At 43.7% G+C, this 27,091-nt stretch overlaps 1 protein-coding gene across 2 annotated transcripts in view; it reads right to left on the bottom strand.

Moving 5' to 3' along the window:
* The window catches only part of brinp1 (bone morphogenetic protein/retinoic acid inducible neural-specific 1), a 121,683-nt gene that overhangs the window by 52,713 nt on the left and 41,879 nt on the right, over positions 1 to 27,091 (bottom strand). The window contains exons 1-2 of one of the 2 annotated variants that reach the window (XM_029620471.1): positions 6,136 to 6,205; positions 1,644 to 1,834 (exon numbers count right to left, since the gene is read on the bottom strand). In XM_029620471.1, coding sequence (XP_029476331.1) covers positions 1,644 to 1,761 — 118 coding nt within the window. In that variant the 5' untranslated portion in view covers positions 1,762 to 1,834; positions 6,136 to 6,205. Of the gene's footprint in view, positions 1 to 1,643; positions 1,835 to 6,135; positions 6,206 to 27,091 lie in introns of those variants that run through there. The other variant, XM_029620470.2, reaches the window with a different exon arrangement.

Genomic DNA, 27,091 nt, shown 5'->3' on the forward strand with positions numbered 1-27,091 from the left:
ACATGTGCAGTGTTCAATAGTGTCTGCAGACCTGAAAACACACATGCACATTCTACACACATACATGCATACACACACACACACACACACACACACACACACACACACACACACACACACACACACACACACACACACACACACACACACACACACACACACACACACACACACACACACACATACACAAACACTCACACACACACACACACACATACACACATACACACACACAAACACACACACACACACACACACTCACACACACTCACACACACGCCATCACACATTCTCAATGGGGCCGGCCATCAGACAGACCTATTTTTTCCAATTAAACAGACTCCTTTTAGCTCATAAAGTGAGTCTGACGAAGAGAACATCATCTTTTCTGTACTCCTTTATCACCTTAGATGTAATAGCTGTGGGCCTGCAGGCCAGCTTTCAGTACACTCCTGGTTTCTGGGTTTATCGGCTCACATAATGGTGTTTCTTTAATGTGCAACCCAGAGATTAAGATGAGTGACTTCTAGGCCATAACTCTCTGAAATGCCTTCAAGGTTATACATGATATGGTGAAACTTAGTTAGTTGGGAGAGAGAGGGGGAAGAAAGAACGAGAATTGAAGAAAGAGACACAAACAAGAAAGAGTAAGAGAGAGAAGAGAGAGAGAGAGAGAGTGAGAGAGAGAGAGAGAGAGACAGAGAGAGAGAGAGAGAGAGAGAGAGAGAAGAAAGAGGAAGAGAGAGAGAGAGACAGAGAGAGAGAGAGAGAGAGAGAGAGAGAGAGAGGAAGAAAGAGAGAGAGAGAGAGAGAGAGAGAGAGAGAGAGAGAAGAAAGAGGAAGAGAGAGAATGAAAACAGTGAAAAGAGAGAGAAGAGAAATAAAGATAACCTGCAACATTGCAATCAGTTCTTTGTGTCAAGATTCCTTATATCATTACCTTTAATAATGTCTGCATTTGTGGTAGTAGTGAATCATCCTCCTTGGAGTTAGTTTTATTTTGAACTTATTTATATTTTACCTAAGCATCATATTTCACCACACTATTAGATTTCTGAATTCCATAATGAGTGTGTTAGGGAATATCACCTTGCAGGCTTGTATATATCATATTGCAACTCTAAATGTCTACCTATGAAATCCCCCACTTTCACTTTAACTGAATTATTGAAGCTGACTGTTTGACATTCAAGTGAAATCCTAGATTTAAACAGAAAATATATGTTACTAAAGCAGGGCCTTGCCTGTAAAATGCCTGAGCTCCAAAATCCTCAGCGACAGGTTGATACAAAATGTTGAATCAGATAAAACCACCTCAAATGTTATCTTAACAGGACAGAACCATGAGAAGAACCAGTGCAGGTTTTAGAGGGGGTTTACCATTCTATCATTACCAGCTATGCATAAGCTCATTTGACTGTCAAAACTACCAATTTACCAATTGATATCCCATCTATTTCCCCATCAAGAAGGTGGCATGGACAATGGACATTACCTTGTACGTATATAACAGGGCTTTGCCCAAATAAGGTAATGGGGGGAAAAATTGTCGAACCAACCACAATAAGGAGTAGCCCGGGAGGGCATTTTTTGGCCCACCACTGTTGTCTTAGTAAAGTAGAAGTAGATATATGCTTTCTCACCTCCCAAGGTGGCGGATATCAGGATGTGGGTTCCATACTTCTTGATGATGGTGTCGATGAACTGTTGAGTGGAGGGTCGTCGCCCTAGCAACCGGACACTGCGCTGGAAGTCTGGCATGAGCGGCACAGGGTTCCGGATCAGGTCCCTCCTCTCAATGGCTGTGTTCCTCACCTTCCAACGCGCAAACTCCCTACAAGAAAAACAGAATAGGTAAATGCTTATGTCTTAATATATTCATTGATGTCATGATGACAACCATTTATGCAACAGCAACATCAAAATGTAAGGTCATTTTACAATTGGCACCTGCTATAACAGGCATCTTCGCAGTTGACGTGATGTCACAAATGCCATACTCGTCTAACGTCCAAAACGGCATTGGATTATTTAGTTAATGTTCACAATAGCTAGTGGCAATGTTATCACAAGAGCGTAAGTAAATTGTGATCACATCCTTATTGAAAGAAAACTGCTGTATTGCCATCACTAAGTAAGAGAAAAAACATAGAAGCACTTGGTACTCGGTAATGACATTGAATTAGCTGATTTAGCTCTGCCTCAAGCAGAAAACTGCCAGTGAACATGATCTCCCGCCATCGAGACACCATGTTATCTAATCAAGGCAAATGCCAAGCTTGGCTGTGGGCTATCGCCTATTCTCTGTAGGTCCTGATTGTGTTTGCTAAGTAATAAATGATCATCATCAAACCCAACCTAGATCTGGGTCCTGCAATCAGGCAAAAAGCCTGGATCTGTAATCGAATCCCAATCATAGACTTAGATTCTCAAAGACATATGAATTGCACTCAAATGTCTATTATAGATATCCTATACAAAACAAACCAAGGACCTCAGCCACCCAAGCCACGACCTGTTCACCCCCTACCATCTGTGGAGACAGTACAGGTGCAGCAAAGCTGGGACCGAGAGACTGATAAACAGCTTCTATCTCCAGACTGTTAAACAGTCCCCACTAGTCGGCCTCCACCCAGTACCCTGCCCAGAACCTGTTACTAGCTAGCTATTACCCTTTACTCTACCCTGTGCCTTAGAGACTGATGGCCTATATACACAGTCATGGAGTCATGGAACACTGTTCACTTTAATAATGTTTACATACTTTTTTACCCACTGCATATGTGGTTGGCGCCCCCCTCGGGCGTGGGGGAGATCTTTGTGGGCTATACTCGGCCTGGTCTCAGGGTAATAAGTTGGTGGTTGAAGATATCCTTCTAGTGGTGTGGGGGCTCTGCTTTGGCAAAGTGGGTGGGGTTATATCCTGCCTGGTTGGCCCTGTCCGGGGGTATAGTCGGATGGGGCCACAGTGTCTCCCGATCCCTCCTGTCTCAGGTTCCAGCAATTATGCTGCAATAGATTGTGTCAGGGGCTATGGTCAGTCTGTTATATCTAGAGTATTTCTCCTGTCTTAATTTAAGTATATTCTCTCTCTCTCTCTAGTCCACCTGGTCGTGCTGCAGCTCCAGTTTCAACTGTTCTACCTGTGGCTATGGAACCCTGACCTGTTCACCGGATGTGCCACCTTGTCCCAGACCTGCTGTTTTCGACTCTCTCTCTCTACCGCACCTGCTGTCTCTAACTCTGAATGATCGGCTATGAACAGGTGCTGACCTGTTGCACCCTCTACAACCACTGTGATTATTATTACTTGAACCTGCTGGTCATCTATGAACATTTGAACATCTTGGCCATGTACTGTTAAAATCTCCACCCGGCACAGCCAGAAGTGGACTGACCACCCCTCAGAGCCTGGTTCCTCTCTAGGTTTCTTCCTAGGTTCCTGACTTTCTAGGGAGTTTTTCCAAGCCACCGTGCTTCTACATCTGCATTGCTTGCTGTTTGGGTTTTAGGCTGGGTTTCTGTATAGGCACTTTGTGACATCAGCTGATGTAAGAAGGACTTTATAAATCATTTTGATTGATTGATTGATACTGTATTCCAGTCCTGGCACATCCCATATAACTACTGATGTACTGTACACACCTTTTCTATTATACTGTCCATAGTGTATTTACACACCATTAAACGTTCTGATGTTTCTTAATTTCTTTAGTAAAACTTGTTGGGGATTACGTGTGTATTGCTTATTATTGCTATGTATTACTGCACTGTTGGAGCTAGGAATGCAAGCATTTCGCTACACCTGCGATTACATTTGCAAATCTGTGTATGATCTTGATTTGATTTGGAATCAATTCTGACCTATTGTGTAAATGGTATGGTCTAGTATCTGTAATAGGACTGCTGGTATACTAATATCATTACCCTGGGTTATGGCTAGGGCAACTACTAAAGAGTTAGCTATGTGATCCAACAAATAAGAAAACCCTTCTACATCTATTACATTGCACAGTAGTCCAGGCGTTGCTCAGTATTATCTCCCCGCTATTCATTTGAACAATGGCGTAGCTATTACATAATCAGCCTTTTCCATATGTGTTTGGCGCAGTATGATGTGCCGTGACTGGCCCTGCCTAGGTCAGGGGGTGTCTGATATATAAATATCCCCCCAGCTATAAATCTTTGATTTTTTATTCTTTGTCTGAAATAATCCCGCTGGTGGAGTAGTTGTCCTTTTAATTTCCCCTGAGACAGCTTACACTTTGCATGTTTAGCAACACAGGGCCGCAAAACAATTGTTACACGTTGAATGGGGGGAGGGGGACGATGCTGTAATAAATATGTCACTTGGCAGCTGGAAGCGGAAGGCTTAGGTATCCACGTACAATTAAGTCTACCTGCATGAGGCCGGCTCACATACTGCGTGCTGGGTACCAGAACAATTTGGATTCTGACACCTTGGAAGTCAGACAGATTTGTAAATCTCATTCAACAGGGTCCTCCTGCAACGTAAGAGGATTTTATGAGAGACCACATTTGTTTGGGAGAGACACCACTGGCCGTTAATTCAATTTTGAAGCAGGTTTTTCCCCCCCCATCTACCCTATCATACTCATGCACACCCACACACACCTGCACGAAAGCACTCACACCTGCACGATAGCACACACACACACACACTCACAGCCATTGATGGAGGTGTTGTGGCTCCATGACAGGTGAATCTCACTCTCTCAGCCTTTTTGAAAAGCATCTAAGCGCTTTCTAATTACCGCTCTTCAAGTGGATGGGAACACATGTATACAAATTGCATTGTGTCTGGTTTTGCATCAACAAATCTGAAGGTAAAGTAGGGCAGATAATGAGGCATATTAAGTCTCCACATGAAATCACTCATGAGATAGGTAGCGTACTTGCGTGGTTGTGTGTCTGTGTGTGAGAGTGCATTATGTGCGTGGGTGTGTAATTGTATACTGTGTGTGTATATGCGAGCTTCTGTATATGAAAGTGTGTATGCGTGTGTATGTCTCTATGTGTGTGCTTCTTCGTGTGTGTGTGTGTGTGTGTGTGTGTGTGTGTGTGTGTGTGTGTGTGTGTGTGTGTGTGTGTCATTGGGCAATTGTCTAAGCACGAGTGAGGGAGAGATGGAGATAAAGAGAGAGAGAGAAAGACAAATAGGAAGGGCAAAATGAAGAAAGCTACATTCTGGTCCAATTTGTGCTTATCTCTCCACTGTGTTTGGCTCACGATCCAGCAGCAGCCCTACTCAGTTTTCTCATTTGCTGCAACCCCGTCCTTTGGATCAATGTCAATGAGGAAGTCAAAGTGTTGAAACGACCGCAGTGAAACGACCCCGTGGTTTAGCGTTGGACTTTATCCTCTATTGTCTCTCGACACTGGGGTAGAAATAAAACAGATGAAGGCTAAATGCAGGTTAACATAGGGCCCAGGGTAAATAGCACTACACATTAGTAAAACAAATCAAGTCTGACTCAATTACCTAGTCTATCATTCATTAACTGATTTGCTGAAATCGTTGGCATGTGTGCAAAGAAACCCACAGTATAAGTATGTGCTGTAAATGTAAAGCAGGATATGAAACGACTCATTCTCTTATCCGGGCAATAGTTGTGTTTACACAGACAGCTCAATTGTTATATTTTGCCCAATTAGTCATAAGAAAAACATTTGTGTCAAAAGATCAGAATTGGGCTGCTTGTGTACACGCAGGAATATTGTTCTAGACATAATGTGTCAATACCATGTCGTCAATACCATGTCAATACCATGTCGTCAACAAACAGAATTCCATTGTACATGCTGTTTGCATACTGTATGTGCAAACAGTAGTTCTGCTGTCCTATAATGACCTCTAAAGCATGCTTTCCACCACCAAGACGTATTTTACTCTCCTAGACTCCCCTACCCTCATCATGATTGAGCTTTGAATAGGTCCTTGGGCCCAAATTGAAGGAAGGAAGGCGCTGCTAGGGTACACAATAGTAGGTCTTTGTAGATAGAAGGTGCTCTTTGGTAAAAGGGCTAAATTGGTCATCAAAAAGAAAGGAGGACCAAGGCACTCTTCATAAAGAGCTCCTTGGTCCTCCTTTCTTTTGATGACCTATTACTTACTTCCAATTCTCAGAGAGTCGATCAGCTGGGTTCAATCTCCCTCTGCATAGCTCGGGGTAACACCTTTCATTGGCCGTGTTCAGCATGCTATTACCATCAGACTTTTTTTCTTTCTCTCCACTTCAGTATTTGGATTGCGTCCAAAGTCACATGCATGCATAGTACATATGCCTACTTTTACAGGCGATTGAGAGATTGGCTAGCAGTCATGATAGTGTGATGATTTGACCTGTTGATGTGCCCTTGAGCAAGGCACTTAACCCTAATTGCGCCTGTAAGTCGCTCTGGATAAGAGCATCTGCTAATTGACTATAATGTAATGTATCAAAGGGGACATGTAAATGAGTGGTCTCTGTCAACGTTTCTGGTAAGACAACAGGTAATAAAATGGTCTTAAAGGGTTAATAAAATGGTATTCATATGCAGAAAAAAACAGCAGGTGGTGTGAGTACAAAGAATAATGTTTTTCTTATCGTGACTCTAAACAGACTCTCAAAATAACAGATTTGCAATGCATCTGTTACTAAAAGTAGATTTGCCTCTGATTAGTCCGTTATGGTATTACATCAGTGCACGATTATAGAGGAATGGTAGACTGCTATCTATCAGTAACAGGTCCTGCATTCACCAATTTATACCCAACATGAGTATAAAATAATATTCTTCTTTGTATTCCCATAATTCATCCGCCATTTTGTTCATATCAGATATCCAATAGATGATACGTGACTGCCTTCCACTGGCTTTTCTTCAGAAGAAAACAAAAATATCACAATTCTTCAATGTCAAAAAGATAAGCAATTTTCTAGAGCACAATGCTCGGTGGTGTGTGCCGGTGCATGCTGATTCAGTCGGGCTCCTCTTCAGAGAGCGAGCACTTACTGTGTGTGTGTGTTTGTTTTGGACACACAAGCATCCAAATGGAATGATAAATCAGACCTGCACCAAATGCGATAATAACCATGCCAAGAGAACTGAGAGAGATGATCAGATTTACCAAAATCTCATCTCTCTCTCTCCATCTCTCTCTCTCTCCCTCTGCTATGTATCAATTTGTTTTAAGTACATCCCTCTCTTCGTGGCTCGGAACGATTTGCAAAGAAAAATGTGTGTTGGCCATATGTATTTGGGTCCATATGCCCAGATTAAGCAGGCCAACAGATGGAACTGGCTACATGATTCACTGCTTAATCCCTCAACTCAAAGCCCAGTTTAATGATCCCTCAAAGAAACTTATGACGAGATAAATAGCAGTGCCACTGCAATCTAAGGCATTGGGAGATGGTGTGATTATCATTTCCATCAGGCATTAGAGTGTGTGTGTGTGTGTGTGTGTGTGTGTGTGTGTGTGTGTGTGTGTGTGTGTGTGTGTGTGTGTGTGTGTGTGTGTGTGCGCGCGTGTGTGTGTGTGTGTGTGTATGTGTGTGTGTGTGTGTGTGTGTGTGAAGATGATGTCCTCGTAATAGTCTAAATCAATTCAGATAACACTTTAATGGCTTACTAATGCATCATGACACAATTTGCAGATATATTGATGCACCTCTGTAAATGCCTCATCTAATCTTAATATCTTGTTGTTGTTTTTATGCTTCAACTAAAATGTTTTATGGCTAGCAGGGAGAAAAATTCCAAGACCTTCCAAACATCATTTTTTCCTGCTGCCAACTGATCTTTTCAAACATTTACCCATTTCACATCCCCCTGGCCTGTGCTCATGAGAAATGGCACTACATTTCAAAAAACATTACAGAATGCTGCTTTCTGTTATCAGATATGAAACCACAACTAAAAATTAAATGCCAGTATTTTATTTTCCTTTCTCCACAATGCAAATGAAAGATTATTCATATGTTTTCCACCAGGGAAACTTTCGAAAGGCATTTCAACTTATTGTGTTTGATGCCAGGAAGAACATTGAGGAAGAGCTATCCATCTTCCACTAATTCCCCTGCAACCTCGTTTGGAGGGAACATTTCATTTCATTCCCGCCCAATTATTTATCGAGCCCTCTCTCTGCATTTTTGTTCTGTTTACTCGTCTTCCCAGAGCTGAGACAAGACATTTGAGGAATCAAAAGTGTCTGGCTCCCACTGATTTCTATGAGTGGTGAATGGGGACATATCTCACCAGGGAATGCAACAACTAATGACTGTACTGGTGGCTTTGGTCATGTCTGCTTCTATTTCAGATGTGAACATCTTGCAGGCCTGAAGAAAAAGAACATCCACAGTGCACGGTCCATAATTAAGCATAATCTGTCGCACATTGAGCTACCACTCTCAATCTGCCTCTTATTATGCAGCGAGCAGGAGATGAATATGAAAATGTGTAATTGGGAGGGAGGGAGAAGAACGCTCAGAGACAAATGTGGCCAATCAAGGCACTATCTTCTCTGTCAAAGTCGACACCCCGAGGATTGAGAGACAATCAGGCTTTGAAAAGCTAGATTTAGCTGCCGTCTAACATTCATTTGAATGAGAACATTACAGACTACACTAACCCACATAACGCTCAATGAAATATATTAATATTATATATTTTCTAATCAAGTAAGCATATATATAGCTCTTGATGACATGAAAGACATTACTTTTACTATGATATACACCAGTCTTAAAGGCTACCACCGATTTGACAGACAGCTTTAACCTTTTTCCATGGGATCAGGGGAAACTCACCATCTAAGGAACCTTTAGTCTCTGTCCTAGATGCATCTAATCGCATTCTATAGAGCGATAAAGTGCACACCCGATAAAGTAATCCCACACCCAGATTCAATTCCCCATTAGAAATGGGCGACATGAAAAGAGGGTGTTCAGATAATCCATTGCGGCTGAATGGGCTCTGAACCACACTGTTCTCTGACAGCTCTCTATGTGTCCGAGAAAGACAGCTACAAATACCATTTTCATAATACTGTGAAAAACAATATGTGTCCTTGTTCAGCTTTCCAGTAGAGATACAGGATCCTACACTACTGTAGGCTATCTTTTTGGCTCTGGTGGTGTTACAGAAGCCTTCATGTTCCGACGAGGCTTGCTTACACGGATGTCTCTGTAGGCATTGCTGGCATGCTGCTTGGGATAGATTGTGATCCAGTAATTATAATTCCCAGAAGAATGATGTGGTAAAATGCATCTCCACACTGTATTGACATATTCCTTCCATTCCTCACAAGCTGGGCTCTCTCTTAGATCAAACATCTCTCTTAGATCAAACAGACAATGCTAAGTGACTTGAACATCTACCATATCTTATTTTTCTTGAGTGTACGTGGCAGCCTTTTCCACAAGTGTCCATTCCATATTTCACTTCCCCCTCCAAGGGATAGGGTGGTTCATATTAGAACACTCTCATTATTCTATGTCTGTACAACCAACCCACATCTGTTGAAGGAAATTATATTTAAATTAGATTAATATTCATACAAAATCCTATTCCTACCATAGTGGACCAATCACGACTCAGGTATTATCGGGTCTATATGACACAGCGAGCCATACATTCTAACACAAGAGAAGTAATACCTAACTGAACCCAATTATCCCCACATGTTGAGATCTAGGTTGTTAGGGATTACCCAAGTGTTGAAGTCCCTTGGTGGGTAGTTCATCTCTAAGCTATTATCCCACTGTTCCATAGTGGGGACCCCAAGTGTTTTATATTTTTATATCTCAAACCTTAAAGCTTCTCCTGTGCGGCGGTGGTGTGCATTATACCGATGGCCTGAGGGGGAAAAAGCACTACAATCAGGCTTTTCATTGTCATCAGACAACTAAAGCAGTAGCCATAAATCAAACAGCCACAGATATACAATTGAATTCCTGGATAATGTTGAACCGCCGAGGCCTTTAAACATATTATGGAATAAATCTTAATCCAATTGCCTTTTTTTACTACAGAGGGCCATGTGGAAATCGATGAGGTTTTCATTTTGGTTTTCAACGGTGCTGCTTTCTATTCAGTACCGGTGTGGGCTGGATCTGTAAACACAGCAGGTGACATCAAGGCCAGAAATGATAAAGTGAAATCCGTGCCTATTTTAATGTACTGTGTGAATCAGCCCTGCCACAGGCAATAATGGAGTTCAGACAGCACAGTGGGGGCATTTATAAACATCGGTGGGATTGTTCTGAGCCGGAGATGATAAAAATAGATGTGCGTGGTGGTGATGAATCTGATAGTTTCCCTGTTGATGTTCCCATACGTCCTTCACAGGGAATGATGAGAGAGGCTGTGCTGGAGAGATATATTCTATATATACTAATTTTGTTGTTATGAAAAATAGACAAGCGCTGACTAATCAGACTGACTCAGTGCTAATGTTCCCAGGTGTCTGTAAGACATATCTTGACATGAACTAGAGAGGATTGACAGTTGTGAATATTTACCTCCAAGTAATGGTGTGCTGGTCTTTTATACCTGTGCAAAGTGAAAAGTCTCACCAATCAACAATACCATGCACAAATCGTGGACAATCTCTACAGGAAAGCAACTTCAAACCCTTATGTACCGTATTAACTGAAAACATCAAATGCAGGGTTTTCATAAAATAATGCCCCAACAACTTTGGAGAGTAATGCTGCATGGTGAAATGGATCAAATGTGTTTCATTTACATACACAAGGACACTTTTTAAATGTAATTTCTGTATTTTAGACCTGAGAGGACATCATGTGTTGGTTGCTATGGAGACCACCAGGCCTTTCTTAACCTGGGACACCAAGAACTCTAAATGCTTTTTACCTCTATCCAGCTGAGTGGATCTTTGTGCTCAGATACTGTACGTAAATAAATATGTAACATTTATATGCATCAAACATACTGTACCTATCTGACCTTTCTATCCCTATGCCCGTTATATTACTTTGTCCATTTAAAATACAGGTAACTGACAAAATAATGAGAGAGAGAGGGAGGTGTAGTTCCTATATGGGGGTTTTAGTTTTGGGGAATGTTGACTTTCTCCTTCCAGCGCAATATGAGCTCTCTGGCACTACTCAATTTCACTTAATACTGTAGCTTTGATCCCCCCAAAAAGTGTATTTCTCCGGTCAAAATATCACGATGACGAGAGAGGGAGAATTAGAGATGGGGCTAAGCATGGGCCGAACCCAGAAAGCCTCAACCATCCTCATTGTAATTCAGAACACAAAAATTGCCAAATTAATTTGAAGCTTCCCATAAAAGTATTTCAGATGGAAAAGCACTGATATTCACACTATACAGTATATTCACAAGAAGTATAGTTGCAGTTGTCACGCCTTGGTCATTGTATTTTTGTGTTTTGTTATATGTTTGGGTAGGCCAGGGTGTGACATGGGTTTATATGTTGTTTTCGTATTGGGGTTTGTATTATTTGGGATCGCGGCTGATTAGGGGTGTGGTATAGGCTTGGCTGCCTGAGGCGATTCCTAATCAGTGATCAGGTGATTCTCGTTGTCTTGGATTGGGAACCGTATTTAGGCAGCCTTAGTTTCGCTTTGTATTCGTGGGTGATTGTTCCTGTCTCTGTGTAGTGTTCACCAGATAGGCTGTAATAGTTTCACGTTCCGTTTTGTTGTTTTTGTATTTTGTATCAGTTATTTCATGTACCGCGATTACTTCATTAAAGTCATGAGTAACCAACACGCTGCATTTCGGTCCGACTCTCTTCCTTCAACAAACGAAGAACGCCGTTACAGAATCACCCACCACAAACGGACCGAGTGGCGTGGTTACAGGCAGCGACAGCTTGAACAGCGAAGGGAGGACGTTATGGAGAGCAGAGCTATGGATTATACGACTTGGGAAGAAATCGACAGGTGGGCGGCCGACCCAGAGAGAGTGCAGGAGCCCGCCTGGGATTCCCTGCAGCAATGCGAAGAGGGCTATAGACGAATGGAGTCGAAAAGGAGAACACGGCGGTGCAGAGCGAAACCCGAAAGTCACCCCAAAACATTTATTGGGAGGGGGCTCAGGGAGAGTATGGCTGAGTCAGGAGATAGACCTGAGCCAACTCTCCTTGTTTATCGTGAGGAGCCAAGGAGGAGACCAGAGCCGGTGTTAGAGGTGAGCGAAGCAGAGACTGTGAAGGAGTTAATGGGGAAAGTGGAGTGGAGAGTAATGAGGGAGTTGCTAGCTTGGTGCTATAGATACGATATTCGTCCGACGGATCGTGTCGGGGATTTGATAGCACCTGAGTTAGCGCTCCATACTCAACCTGAGGTGCGTGTTAGTCGGCTGGTGAAGTTGGTGCCAGCCTCACGCACCAGGCCTCCTGTGCACATCCCTAGCCTTGCACGTCCTGTGCCAACACTGCTCTCAAGATCTCCAGTACGCCTTCACTGTCTAGCCCATCCTGTGCCACCTCCACACTCCAGTCCTCCGGTGGCAGCTCCACGCACCAGGCTTCCTGGGCGTGTCCTCGGCCCAATACCACCAGTTCCAGCACCACGCACCAGGCCTTCAGTGCGCCTCGCCTGTTCAACACAGCCAGAGCCTTCCTTCCCTCCTATGCTGCCGGAGTCTCCCGCCTGTTTAGCGCAGCAAGAGCCTGTCTCCTCTCCTGCGCTGCCGGAGTCTCCCGCCTGTTTAGCGCAGCAAGAGCCTGTCTCCTCTCCTGCGCTGCCGGAGCCTCCCGCCTGTTCAGCGCAGCCAGAGCCTGTCTCCTCTCCTGCGCTGCCTGAGTCTCCCGCCTGTTTAGCGCTGTTGGAGCCTTTCTCCTCTCCTGCGCTGCCGGAGTCTCCAGTCTGCCCAGCGCCGCCAGTGCTCCCAGTCTGCCCAGCGCCGCCAGTGCTCCCAGTCTGCCCAGCGCCTCCAGTCTGCCCAGCGTCGCCAGTCTGCCCAGCGTCGCCAGTCTGCCCAGCGTCGCCAGACTGCCCAGCGTCGCCAGTCTGCCAGGATCCGCCAGAAGTGCCAGTCAGCCAGGATCTGCCAGTCTGCAGAGAGCTGTCAGCCTGCATGAAGCAGTCAGAGCTGTCAGTCTGCATGAAGCAGCCAGAGATGTCAGTCTGCATGAAGCAGCCAGAGCTATCAGTCTGTAAGAAGCAGCCAGAGCTGTCAGTCTGCATAGAGCAGCTAGATCCGCCAGTCAGCCATGATCTTCTAGATCGGCCAGACAACCAGTCTCTTCCAGATCTGCCAGACAACCGGTCTCTTCCAGATCTGCCCGACAACCAGTCTCGTCCAGATCTGCCAGACAACCAGTCTCTTCCAGATCTGCCAGACAACCAGTCTCTTCCAGATCTGCCAGACAACCAGTCTCTTCCAGATCTGCCAGACAACCCGTCTCTTCCAGATCTGCCCGACAACCAGTCTCTTCCAGATCTGCCCGACAACCAGTCTCTTCCAGATCTGCCAGACAACCAGTCTCTTCCAGATCTGCCAGACAACCAGTCTCTTCCAGATCTTCCAGGCAACCAGTCTCTTCCAGATCTGCCAGGCAACCAGTCTCTTCCAGATCTGCCAGACAACCAGTCTCTTCCAGATCTGCCAGACAACCAGTCTCTTCCAGATCTGCTTGTCAACCTGAATCTTCCAGTTCCGCCAGCCAGCCAGGATTTACCGGAGCCGACTACCTGCCTGAGCTTCATCTCAGTACTGGGCTTCATCTCAGTACTGGGCTTCATCTCAGTACTGGGCTTCATCTCAGTACTGTGCTTCCGCTCAGTCCCGGGCTGCCCCTGTCCCGAGCTGCCCCTCTGTCCCGAGCTGCCCCTCTGTCCCGAGCTGCCCCTCTGTCCCGAGATGCCCCTCTGTCCCGAGCTGCTCCTCAGTTATGTGGGGATCTGGGTGAGGACTATTAGGCCATGGTCGGCGGAGAGGGTGGATTATCCCAGGATGCGAAGGGGAGGAACAAGGACATTAATGGAGTGGGGTCCACGTCCCGAGCCGGAACCGCCACCATGGACAGACGCCCACCCGGACCCTCCCTATGCTTTTGAGGTGCGTCCGAGAGTCCGCACCTTAGGGGGGGGGTTCTGTCACGCCTTGGTCATTGTATTTTTGTGTTTTCTTATATGTTTGGGTAGGCCAGGGTGTGACATGGGTTTATATGTTGTTTTCGTATTGGGGTTTGTATTATTTGGGATCGCGGCTGATTAGGGGTGTGGTATAGGCTTGGCTGCCTGAGGCGATTCCTAATCAGTCAGGTGATTCTCGTTGTCTTGGATTGGGAACCGTATTTAGGCAGCCTTAGTTTCGCTTTGTATTCGTGGGTGATTGTTCCTGTCTCTGTGTAGTGTTCACCAGATAGGCTGTAATAGTTTAACGTTCCGTTTTGTTGTTTTTGTATTTTGTATCAGTTATTTCATGTACCGCGATTACTTCATTAACGTCATGAGTAACCAACACGCTGCATTTCGGTCCGACTCTCTTCCTTCAACAAACGAACGTCGTTACAGCAGTATGTTTTGAGCCGTATCTACTGTGTAATTGCTATGATCGTACAACTTTTAAAAGTGTTGACTCGGAAACGATCAGAGGTTGAAAAGCCTTTTGGTGAGTGTGATATTTTATTTATTTATTTTTTAATTCACCTTTATTTAACCGGGTAGGCTAGTTGAGAACAAGTTCTCATTTACAACTTCGACCTGGCCAAGAATAAAGCAAAGCAGTTCGACATATACAACAACACAGAGTTACACATGGAATAAACAAACATACAGTCTATAAACAGTGTGTGCAAATGAGATAAGATAAGGGAGGTAAGGCAATAAATAGGCCATGGTGGCGAATTAATTACAATATACCAATTAAACACTGGAGTGATTGATGTGCAGAAGATGAATATGCAAGTAGAGATACTAGGATGCAAAGGAGCAAGATAAATAAATAAATACAGTATGGGGATGAGGTAGTTGGATGGGCTATATTACAGATGGGCTATGTACAGGTGCAGTGATCTGAGTTGGATCAGAGTATCACCAGCAGCAAGAGCGACATCATTGATGTATACAGAGAAGGGAGTCGGCCCAAGAATTTAACCCTGTGGCACCCCCATAGAGACGGCCACAGGTCCAGACAACAGGCCCTCCAATTTGACACACTGAACTATCAGAGAAGTAGTTGGTGAACCAGGCGAGGAAGACATTTGAGGAACCAAGGCTGTTTATTCTGCCGATAAGAATGTGGTGATTGACAGAGTCGAAAACCTTGGCCAGGTCGATGAATACAACCAACAGTATTGTCTCCTATCAATGGCGGTTATGACATCTTTTAGGACCTTGAGCATGGCTGAGGGGTGCACCCATGACCAGCTCTGAAACCAGATTGCATAGCGGAGAAGGTACGGTGGAATTCGAAATGGTCGGTAATCTGTTTGTTAACTTGGCTTTCGAAGACCTTAGAAAGGCAGGGTAGGATAGATATAGGTCTCTAGCAGTTTGAGTCTAGAGTGTCTCCCCTTTTGAAGAGGGGGATGATCACGGCAGCTTTCTAATCTTTGGGAATCTCAGACAGTACGAAAGAGTGGTTGAACAGGCTAGTAATAGGGGTTGCAACAATTTTGGCAGATACTTTTAGAAAGTGCGGTTCCAGATTGTCTAGCTATCTGGATTTGGGTGAAGGAGAAATGGGGAGGTTTGGGTGAATTGCTGTGGGGGGTGCCGGGCAGTTGACCGGGGTAGCCAGGTGGAAAGCATGGCCAGCCATAGAAAAATGCTAATTGAAATTCTCAATTATAGTAGATTTATCGGTGATGACAGTGTTTCCTAGCCTCAGCGCAGTGGGCAGCTGGGGGGAGGTGCTCTTATTCTCCATGGACTTTACAGTGTCCCAGAACTCTTTGAGTTTGTGCTACAGGATGCAAATTTCTCTTTGAAAAAGCTAGCCTTAGCGTTCCTAACTGCCAGTGTATATTGGTTCCTAACTTCCCTGAAAAGTTGCATATCACAGGGGCTATTTGATGCTAATGCAGAACGCCACAGGATGTTTTATTGCTGGTCAAGGGCAGTCAGGTCTGGAGTGAACCAAGGGCAATATCTGTGCCTGGTTCTACATTTTTTGAATGGAGCATGCTTATTTGAGATGGTGAGGAAGCCACTTTTAAAGAATAACCAGGCATCCTCTACTGACGGGATGAGGTCAATATCATTCCAGGATACCCAGGCCAGGTCGATTAGAAAGGCCTGCTCGCTGAAGTGTTTTAGGGAGCGTTTGACAGTGATGAGGGGTGGTCGTTTGACCACAGACCCATTACGGATGCAGGCAGTGAGGCAGTGATCGCTGAGATCTTTGTTGAAAACAGCCAACGTGTATTTGGCGGGCAGGTTGATTAGGATACTATCTATGAGGGTGCCTGTTACGGATATGGGGTTGTACCTGGTAGGTTAATTGATCATTTGTTTGAGATTGAGGGCATCAAGCTTAGATTGTAGGATGGCTGGGGTGTTACGCATGTCCTAGTTTAGGTCACCTAGCAGCATGAACTCTGAAGATAGATTAGGGGCAATCAATTCACATATGTTTTCCAGGGCACAGCTGGGGGCAGAGGTTGGTCTATAAGCGGCAACGGTGGATTTTTGGGTACAGACCTGAATAGTAAGACAGCACTCTGCAGACTATCTCTGCAATAGATTTCAACTCCGCCCAATTTGGCAGTTCTATCTTGGCGGAAAATTTTATATTTAGGGATGGACATTTCAGGGTTTTTGTTGGTCTTTCTAAGCCAGGATTCAGACACGGCTAAGACATCCAGGTTGGCAGAGTGTGCTAAAGCAGTGAATAAAACAAACTTAGAGAGGAGGCTTCTAATGTTAACATGCATGAAACCAAGGCTTTTACGGTTACATAAGTCAACTAATGAGAGCACCTGGGTTAGACCAGGTGATGTGATCTCATATGTGGGAAGTGGAACTAAATGGTTGGTTAAGGCATATTGAGCAGGGCTAGAGGCTCTAGATTGAAATAAAACAATAATCACTAACCAGAACAGTGATGGACAAGGCATATCGACATTAGGGAGAGGCATGCGTAGCCGAGTGATCATAAGGGTCCAGTGAATGGTTGGGCTGGCTGGGGACACATCGATTCAGACAGCTAGCAGGCCCGGGGCTAGCAAGCTAGCAGAAGGGCCTTAAGAGGGACGTCACGATGGAGGAAAGTCTGTTTTAGCCTCCTCGTGCAGTTCCGTCGATAGACCAGTCGTGATGGATTAGCAGGGTTCCGTGTAGCAGAGGGGTCCAGTCCAATTGGCAAATGGATCTATTCAGCTAAGAGTCCAATGTGGTCTAGACAGCTAGCGGGCCGTGGCTATCAGGCTAGCAGATCGACATTCAGGGGACGTCGCGACGGAGGGGCCTGTTGGGAAAAAACCTTGGGCAGATTACGTCGGTAGTCCAGTCGTGATGGATAAGCAGGGCTTCGTAGTAAAAGGGGTCCAGGCTGATTGGCAAAATAGGAATAGTGGCACAAGAAATTGGCCGATGGACCTATTAGCTAACAGTCTGGGCCGCGGCTAGCAGGTTAGCAGATCGGTACTCAGGGGACGTTGCAATGTAGGAGCCAGTTTAGTAACCCCCTCAAGCAGATTACATCGGTAGTCCAGTCGTGAAGAATCGTCGGGGTTCCGTTCCCCATACCGGCAGTAACAGGGGTCCAGGCCAGTTGGCAAAATAGGTATTGTAGCCCAGGAGTGGATGATGGACCTCTTCAGCTAGCCGGGAGATGGGCCTAGCACCAGGATAATCGGTGCTTGCTTCGGGACAGAGACGTTAGCCAGGAGTAGTCGGATTCGAGAAGGTTGAGAAGGTTGAGATGATCCAGGTGAGAAGGTTAAGAGCTTGCGGTAGGAATCCGGGGATATGGAGAGAAAATAGGTCCGGTATGCTCTGGTTTGAATTGCGTTGCACAAACTAGAGCTTTCCGTGCTAAAGGTAGCTGATGACCGCTAGCAGTGGTTAGCTGACTACTAGCTAGTAACTAGTTAGCTGGCTAGCTTCTGTTGGGGGATTCCGATTCAGAGGTAAAGGAAAATACTTTAGAAAAAAAGCAGATCCATACCACATTGGGCGAGGCAGGAGAGTATTTTGAAGTTGAGGTTTAGAAAAATAGAAAAAAGATGTGAAAAGATATATACAGTGCCTTGCGAAAGTATTCGGCCTCCTTGAACTTTGCGACCTTTTGCCACATTTCAGGCTTCAAACATAAAGATATAAAACTGTATTTTTTTGTGAAGAATCAACAACAAGTGGGACACAATCATGAAGTGGAACGAAATTTATTGGATATTTCAAACGTTTTTAACAAATCAAAAACTGAAAAATCGGGCGTGCAAAATTATTCAGCCCCCTTAAGTTAATACTTTGTAGCGCCACCTTTTGCTGCGATTACAGCTGTAAGTCGCTTGGGGTATGTCTCTATCAGTTTTGCACATCGAGAGACTGACATTTTTTCCCATTCCTCCTTGCAAAACAGCTCGAGCTCAGTGAGGTTGGATGGAGAGCATTTGTGAACAGCAGTTTTCAGTTCTTTCCACAGATTCTCGATTGGATTCAGGTCTGGACTTTGACTTGGCCATTCTAACACCTGGATATGTTTATTTTTGAACCATTCCATTGTAGATTTTGCTTTATGTTTTGGATCATTGTCTTGTTGGAAGACAAATCTCCGTCTCAGTCTCAGGTCTTTTGCAGACTCCATCAGGTTTTCTTCCAGAATGGTCCTGTATTTGGCTCCATCCATCTTCCCATAAATTTGAACCATCTTCCCTGTCCCTGCTGAAGAAAAGCAGGCCCAAACCATGATGCTGCCACCACCATGTTTGACAGTGGGGATGGTGTGTTCAGGGTGATGAGCTGGGTTGCTTTTACGCCAAACATAACGTTTTGCATTGTTGCCAAAAAGTTCAATTTTGGTTTCATCTGACCAGAGCACCTTCTTCCACATGTTTGGTGTGTCTCCCAGGTGGCTTGTGGCAAACTTTAAACAACACTTTTTATGGATATCTTTAAGAAATGGCTTTCTTCTTGCCACTCTTCCATAAAGGCCAGATTTGTGCAATATACGACTGATTGTTGTCCTATAGACAGAGTCTCCCACCTCAGCTGTAGATCTCTGCAGTTCATCCAGAGTGATCATGGGCCTCTTGGCTGCATCTCTGATCAGTCTTCTCCTTGTATGAGCTGAAAGTTTAGAGGGACGGCCAGGTCTTGGTAGATTTGCAGTGGACTGATACTCCTTCCATTTCAATATTATCGCTTGCACAGTGCTCCTTGGGATGTTTAAAGCTTGGGAAATCTTTTTGTATCCAAATCCGGCTTTAAACTTCTTCACAACAGTATCTCGGACCTGCCTGGTGTGTTCCTTGTTCTTCATGATGCTCTCTGCGCTTTTAACGGACCTCTGAGACTATCACAGTGCAGGTGCATTTATACAGAGACTTGATTACACACAAGTGGATTGTATTTATCATCATTAGTCATTTAGGTCAACATTGGATCATTCAGAGATCCTCACTGAACTTCTGGAGAGAGTTTGCTGCACTGAAAGTAAAGGGGCTGAATAATTTTGCCCGCCCAATTTTTCAGTTTTTGATTTGTTAAAAAAGTTTGAATTAGCCAATAAATGTCGTTCCACTTCATGATTGTGTCCCACTTGTTGTTGATTCTTCACAAAAAAATACAGTTTTATATCTTTATGTTTGAAGCCTGAAATGTGGCAAAAGGTTGCAAAGTTCAAGGGGGCCGAATACTTTCGCAAGGCACTGTACATGGGACACGACAAGACGAAGGACAAAGATGCAAGTTTGCTAAAAACAGAAGCTAGAAGTATGTATCGCTACAATAACAAATAATCACTATTCCGGATGGCCTGACAAGGTACAGTTTTTAAAACTGTACATTTGGATTGGTTGATAGCAGGGAGTTATAGCATCACAATCACCGCATTCCACTGGTAATGCCTGTTAACAGTTCAATTAGATTTAACAAGATTAATCCACTGTCCCACAGCCCAGCCAGTCATTCATAAACTTAATCTTCCCCAGAAAAAAAGAACATCTAGCCATTTTTTCCCGATGCTACTAGGCTAGCATTTGGTTTGGTACAGTGGGTGTTAATATAAATTTCACTGTGTGCCTATCCGACCTGTGCAACAAGTTTCAGTAATATTTTTATGTTTCAGTAATATTTTGCGATCCCAAAACTGCCATGCATATGAACGTGACTAGACTGACAGTTTATCTGTACCTGGCAACTATCAGGAACATTATAATGGATATATCCAATGAAAAGGCAATAGAAACAAATGTAAAACAAACATAGTTTGCAGTCATTTCAGTTGCTTGATGTGGTCATGTGTTAGCTTTAGTTGGCTAGCTAGCAAAGGAGAAGGAACGTTAAACGTTATCCTCAACCTAGCGATCCTCCCTATCTTATTGACTCGACAATCAGCTGGTTGTTGCCTATTTATACATGATTTAGTAAATCATTATTCATTGAAGTTATTGATTTTTGTCACTATTGACCCTCTTCCTAGCCAGCTACATGCCAATTATTTGACATGGAAGTTATTTGTTATTTGTTTACACAGTAGCAATGTGGCGTTGACAGGGTCAAAACATTTGACTACAATAAACGACCAGCCTGTTTGGTTTGCAACTTCAGAACCTCAGAACTAACAAGTAGATTTTGCGCAGACTATATTGTCTGGTGACGGGATGAAATACAAATGTTTTACTCATTAAAATGATGTTTTCAGTGAAAACATGCTGGCAACAGTTTTATAAAAGCAATAAGGCATGAGAACCCGGTAATTATTGTGTGATAGCTCCCTCCTAAGGGCTATTTCCCGGCCCTTGGTTTCGCATCGGGCCTAAAAACAGCTCTTAGTTCAGAGTTATCACAGGATAATCCCCAGGTTCTCATGCCTTATTACTTAAATACGCTGCTATGACTATATTTCAATAGATTGAATTTGATGGCTAGGCTAATTGAACACATTGAGGTTGTTCTGCTATGAACCCTGAAATGGATCTAATCACGACAATCTCTTAATTCACTTTAATCTAGCGGTTTACAGGACATGATGCTGGAATCAGACCTGCAGGTGACTGGCCTGGCCACTTGTCTGGATCTAATCAACAATGTAATAGAATAACTACTGCTGATTAACACATCTGAGAGAGAGATCTTGCATCTAAACTAATTTAGGCTCACATAATATACTGCAAATTAGAGGAGATAGAGAAAATAATGAGGATAACATTTTGAGTTGTATTACACTCAACTGTACTCAAGTGTTTCAAGTGACATTATTGGTCAAGAAGAGTGGAAACTGATAAAAGCTGAAAAGGCATCAGCAGCAACTGTGAATAGGATGTTGGTGCCGTCTAAAGCAACTGCATTAGGCCTGCAATTTCATCACCTGCCAACAGAAACATGTAGCTTTATAGCTCACTTTTCTGCTGATTGTTAAAACACTAGCTCTGTGTTGCAATTCATTCATAACAATAACACTTTCAGACTACTCATAAGAATGAGAGGTGTCAAGGTCAAGCCAAACATTCAGTCAAATGAAACAAATGTTACTGCCAATGCTCCAGCTGCCGCCCTATTGTATCTCATCCATATGCTGCTGTTCTGAATTCTCTAAGCAATAACTTCCACTGATGCCCTAAATAGAATAGGAATACGAATGTGCCTCTGTTTACACAGTCAGACAAATTCTGATCTTTTACCAACAATTGTTCTTTTGACCAATCAGATCAAATATTTTGTCAATAATTGGGAAAAATATCAGAATTGGGCTCCCTGTGTAAATGCATCCATTGAAATCTACATGGAATCTATCAGATCTGCAAAGCATATATTTGGACATACTGTATATTTACAAATATGCTATGTAATTTATAGTAGACATCCACTGGGACTCTAGGCATCTACCAGGCCTATATTCTTACATAATGTATGCATGTATGCTATGGAATCTATAGTATTCATTTCACATCTTTAGAAGCAGAAATATCTATATGATAGCTACAGTATGCGTTAAACAGCTATGCTATCACCACAACACAATTCAAATCCATAGCATCTAATGGTACTCATTTAAAATCCATGTTGCAGTATATCTTTAGAACCATCTAAATCTGTGATATCTGATATTACAATTAGCTCCGTATTCAATAACTAGCTAACACATTTGGAATCTATAGCATCTAATGGTACACATTCAAATTCCATGGTGCAGGATCTACGGCACTCATCCTTTCCTATCGTCTTCCTCCCCCGGGGTGAGGCGATGTGGGCAAGTCTCGGGGGACTCTGGCAGCCAGGCAAGCAGCGTCCCACACAGTGAATTAGTCAGTACTTAACCCTGACACTTCCTCTAGCTCCGTTCCTCCTTATAATTACCATCTCTCCCTGCCAGTAATTAACTAATCCCACAGTGGGGCTGATTATCCAAGGTTTGAGGAGGGAAGAGACAAGAAAACTCCCTCCCCAGATCAGCCCTCTTGATTCCCTAACTTACAGCTGAGCCTCTCTGACTTGACTGACTGGCTGACTCAGTTTCGGGGTGTGATTATAATTGGGGAGGCTGTTGCTGTTCCGAGGGGAAATGTTTTTTTTTTTGCGGCACAATAAATATGTCTCACAAACATTGCAGTGATGGCAATTATACAGTAGAGAGATGGTAAACCTTGCTCCCGGAGGATAAATATTTGGCGTCATGGATATAAAATCAGTCGTAGAGGGTAAGTGACCACAGATGGGTGCAGGGTTGGGAAGTTCCTGCAAGTGCTGAAAGGAGGGCTGGAGAGGAGGGGGCATTGGAGGGAGTATCGTGTCGTAAAGGAGTCCCTGATTATTTATCACCTTGACTCTGACCTCTCTGTCAGCTTGTTTCTGTCTGACGCAGATTGACGCGGATTTACTGGTTTCCTCTGCCCCGGTCTCTGAATTGCCTAGTTAGATATAGGTTAAATAAATAAAATAAAAATGATCTCGCTCTCCTTCACATAGACACACTCATGCCATTTTCCTTGTTCTTGCTCCCTAATTCCTTCTCTATTTCCCTCTCCCTCCCTTTTATTTTCTTTCTCTCTCTCACCCCCTCTCTCTGCAGAATGTGGACAACTGCGGCTGCCCCCTGAATTAAACATTCCCCTCGCCTTGCCTCAGATCTGCCGACTGCATCTAAATGATCCACCCCTGTTCTATCTAATTACTGATGGATGATCCAGACTCATTCAACTTAGCCTGAGTGGGACAAAAGATTTGTCTTCTACCGGCACTTAAAACAAAGGGCCCAACAACACTCTCCAGACAGACTATTCACAATTAAAACTGTGAATGAGTTTGGCTCCATTCAGTGCCTCTCTTTGTGTCCTTATCAGATCAATAGGCATACTTTGTTATTTGGGCTAATAGCACATTGCATTAGGGTGGTGCACAGCACTGTATGCATTACCAATGAAAGGACAAAGTAAAGCATCAAAGGGATGGAGGGATGATAGAGACAGTGAAGGTGAACAACAAAAAATGGGAGTTGAAGAAAAGGTGTAGATTAAGTAAAGACTAGAGTGATATCTGCTTGATGAACAGTTTAAACCTAGGTTAACAAGGACATACAAAATCAAATCATCAAATCAAATGTTATTTGTCACATACACATGGTTAGCAGATGTTAATGCGAGTGTAGCGAAATGCTTGTGCTTCTAGTTCCGACAATGCAGTAATAACCAACAAGTAATCTAACTAACAATTCCAAAACTACTGTCTTATACACACAAGTGTAGGGGGATAAAGAATATGTACATAAAAATATATGAATGAGTGATGGTACAGAGCGGCATAGGCAAGATACAGTAGATGGTATCGAGTACAGTATATACATATGAGATGAGTATGTAAACAAAGTGGCATAATTAAAGTGGCTAGTGATACATGTATTACATAAAGATGCAGTAGATGATATAGAGTACAGTATATACGTATACATATGAGATGAATAATGTAGGGTATGTAAACATTATATTAAAGTGGCTAGTGATATATTTTACATAATTTCCCATCAATTCCCATTATTAAAGTGGCTGGAGTTGAGTCAGTGTGTTGGCAGCAGCCACTCAATGTTAGTGGTGGCTGTTTAACAGTCTGATGGCCTTGAGATAGAACAGTTTTTCAGTCTCTCCGTCCCAGCTTTGATGCACCTGTACTGACCTCGCCTTCTGGATGATAGCGGATGATAGCGGGGTGAACAGGCAGTGGCTCGGGTGGTTGTTGTCCTTGATGATCTTTATGGCCTTCCTGTGACATCGAGTGGTGTAGGTGTCCTGGAGGGCGGGTAGTTTGCCCCCGGTGATGCGTTGTGCAGACCTCACTACCCTCTGGAGAGCCTTACGGTTGTGGGCGGAGCAGTTGCCGTACCAGGCCATGATACAGCCCGCCAGGATGCTCTCGATTGTGCATCTGTAGAAGTTTGTGAGTGCTTTTGGTGACAAGCCGAATTTCTTCAGCCTCCTGAGGTTGAAGAGGCACTGCTGCGCCTTCTTCACGATGCTGTCTGTGTGGGTGGACCAATTCAGTTTGTCTGTGATGTGTATGCCGAGGAACTTAAAACTTGCTACCCTCTCCACTACTGTTCCATCGATGTGGATAGAAGGGGTGTTCCCTCTGCTGTTTCCTGAAGTCCACAATCATCTCCTTAGTTTTGTTGACGTTGAGTGTGAGGTTATTTTCCTGACACCACACTCTGAGGGCCCTCACCTCCTCCCTGTAGGCCGTCTCAAACATACTGTTTGCACATGGGAAGCCGAAGATCAGTGGTGAATGTATAACAATAATTTAAGGCTAATCAGGTGATCTCTGACAAGTCGGTCTAATTAAACTGATGAAGAAATGTTCATTTATAGAAGTGCATAATATCCATGCATTAGACAAATCACATCACAGTATAACTGTATAAACCTACCCACCAAACATGGTCGATGTGCTGTGTTTGGTGTGAGTGTGCGAATATTGGTAGATGTGTGCTTCAATACTACTAATGTAAACTGTCCGTGATTATATCCGGTTCAATTCAGCCAATTAATATTGTCAACGAACTTGGACATGATACAACACTTGTTCATGAAAGCGCACTTAACAGAAGTCCAATGGCACGTTCTGATAATCAAAGCAACTAGATCACATGCACATGCATTAGACTGACTGGTCATATAGCGCACAGTGTAGAATGTCTAGCTCTTTGTGGTTGTTGCAGATTATGGCAAGGGTTTAAATCTCACATGAGTTTTTCCTCCCCTTTGAAATGTAGAATTACATTTATTGTGTTAGTGTTAAGAAGTGAAGTGCAGCCAACAGCTTGAAAATTAAGATAATGGTTTGCCAGGACCGCTAGTTAGTAGACTGGCGACGTCAAACGTCGGAGGAGAGAAGTGGGAGTAGATGTGACAGTAGATGATTATTAAAAATGCATATAAAACGTTGTAGGTCTACATTCAGGTGTACACATCCATCGAGAGCTAGGTCTTTCTACAGCCTTGGAGACATACACACTTCTATGGCGTAATAGTGATATTGTATAGACTGTATTACATGGACGTGTACACCTGAATGTAGGCCTACAACGTTTTATATGCATTTTATATAATCATCTACTGTCACGTCTACTCCCACTCCTCCCCTCCGACGTTCGACGTCGCCGGTCTACTAACTAGCGGTCCTGGCAAACCCTCTTCACGCACACCTGGCAACCACCATTTCACACACCTGCATCTCATCATCAGCCACACCTGGAATTCATTACTCCCTAATTACTTACCCATCATATAGCACTCCTTTGTTACTAGTCATCAGGTAGTTTTGTCTGTGTTTCCATGTCAGACGCTTCGCTTGGTTTGTAGAGTTCCATGTTGGTGAGTTTAATAACAACGAACTGCACCTGCTTCCTGACTCCCTGCGTCTATGTTACATCTACTTTGTCACATAAGGATTATTTGACTCGAGGACCAACAGTGGAGTGTATTTTCCTCAAATAATAATGTTGCTGGGGGAATTGGCTGATGCACATCTTGAGACGGAGGTCCAAGTTAAAATGTTTCTAATGTTTGCAAGTTTGGTACCGTTGTGTTTATGTATAGCAGCATTATACAAACTAAGTGAACGGCAAGTGTGTGACGTGGATACTTGCACTGCACTGTTGAGCTCGCAAGAAGCATTTCACTACTGTTTACACCTGCTGCATCATGTGCAACTTTGAGATAGACTTGTGCCCTAAATGTGAAGTGCAACTGAGCAAATAGGACATGGCCAAATTTATATGATGGATTGAGATCTAAACGTTTACTGATGCCATCAGAACCAGTCATCTAAATACTGTAAGAGGATACAGATCCTAATGTGGTTGGCGACACACAAATATGACGATCCAGACAAAAATTCACCTAGTCTAAACACATTTAACGATGCCATCAAATGGAATAAAGTGGATTAAGAGGAGTTAGTTAACTCCTGATTTGGTTTCCCCCTCTATTTCACTATGTTCATTCGCAACTTACGCTGACTATTATACAGTGTGTGTGAGCGAGAGAAAGAGAGAGATTGAGGATCTCTCTTTCTCCAGATGAAATATCCATGCGAAGATGAAGCTTGTGCTGAAAAGTGCTGAACACCAATTGCCAAAGTTGTTGAGTTAGGTGCTCCGGAGGCCTTCTGAGAAAATGGCATTTGTTGAGAAATAGTTCCAAGTCTGTCATTTTATAAATACAGCCCCACATCTCTTGAACTTGACGGCAGTTTAGGTGACGCCGTCAGCGCTGTATAAGCAAGGAATCAATCTGTGCCAGAAAACAATCTGTGCAAGGTGCTTTTTTCTGTAATCACATTGATGACTACCACAAATCACAAGTTAGCGTTTCAGCAATGGGAAAATTGCAAAACTAAATTAGACAAAATAGGGCCACTTCTGATAGAACTGCTGGAGTGGACATCTGAGTGATGCCTCAGGGTAATTTTTCTGTAGATCGTTGTGG

This window comes from Oncorhynchus nerka, linkage group LG19 (assembly GCF_034236695.1).
Source record: "Oncorhynchus nerka isolate Pitt River linkage group LG19, Oner_Uvic_2.0, whole genome shotgun sequence".
Classification (NCBI taxonomy): Eukaryota; Metazoa; Chordata; class Actinopteri; order Salmoniformes; family Salmonidae; genus Oncorhynchus; species Oncorhynchus nerka.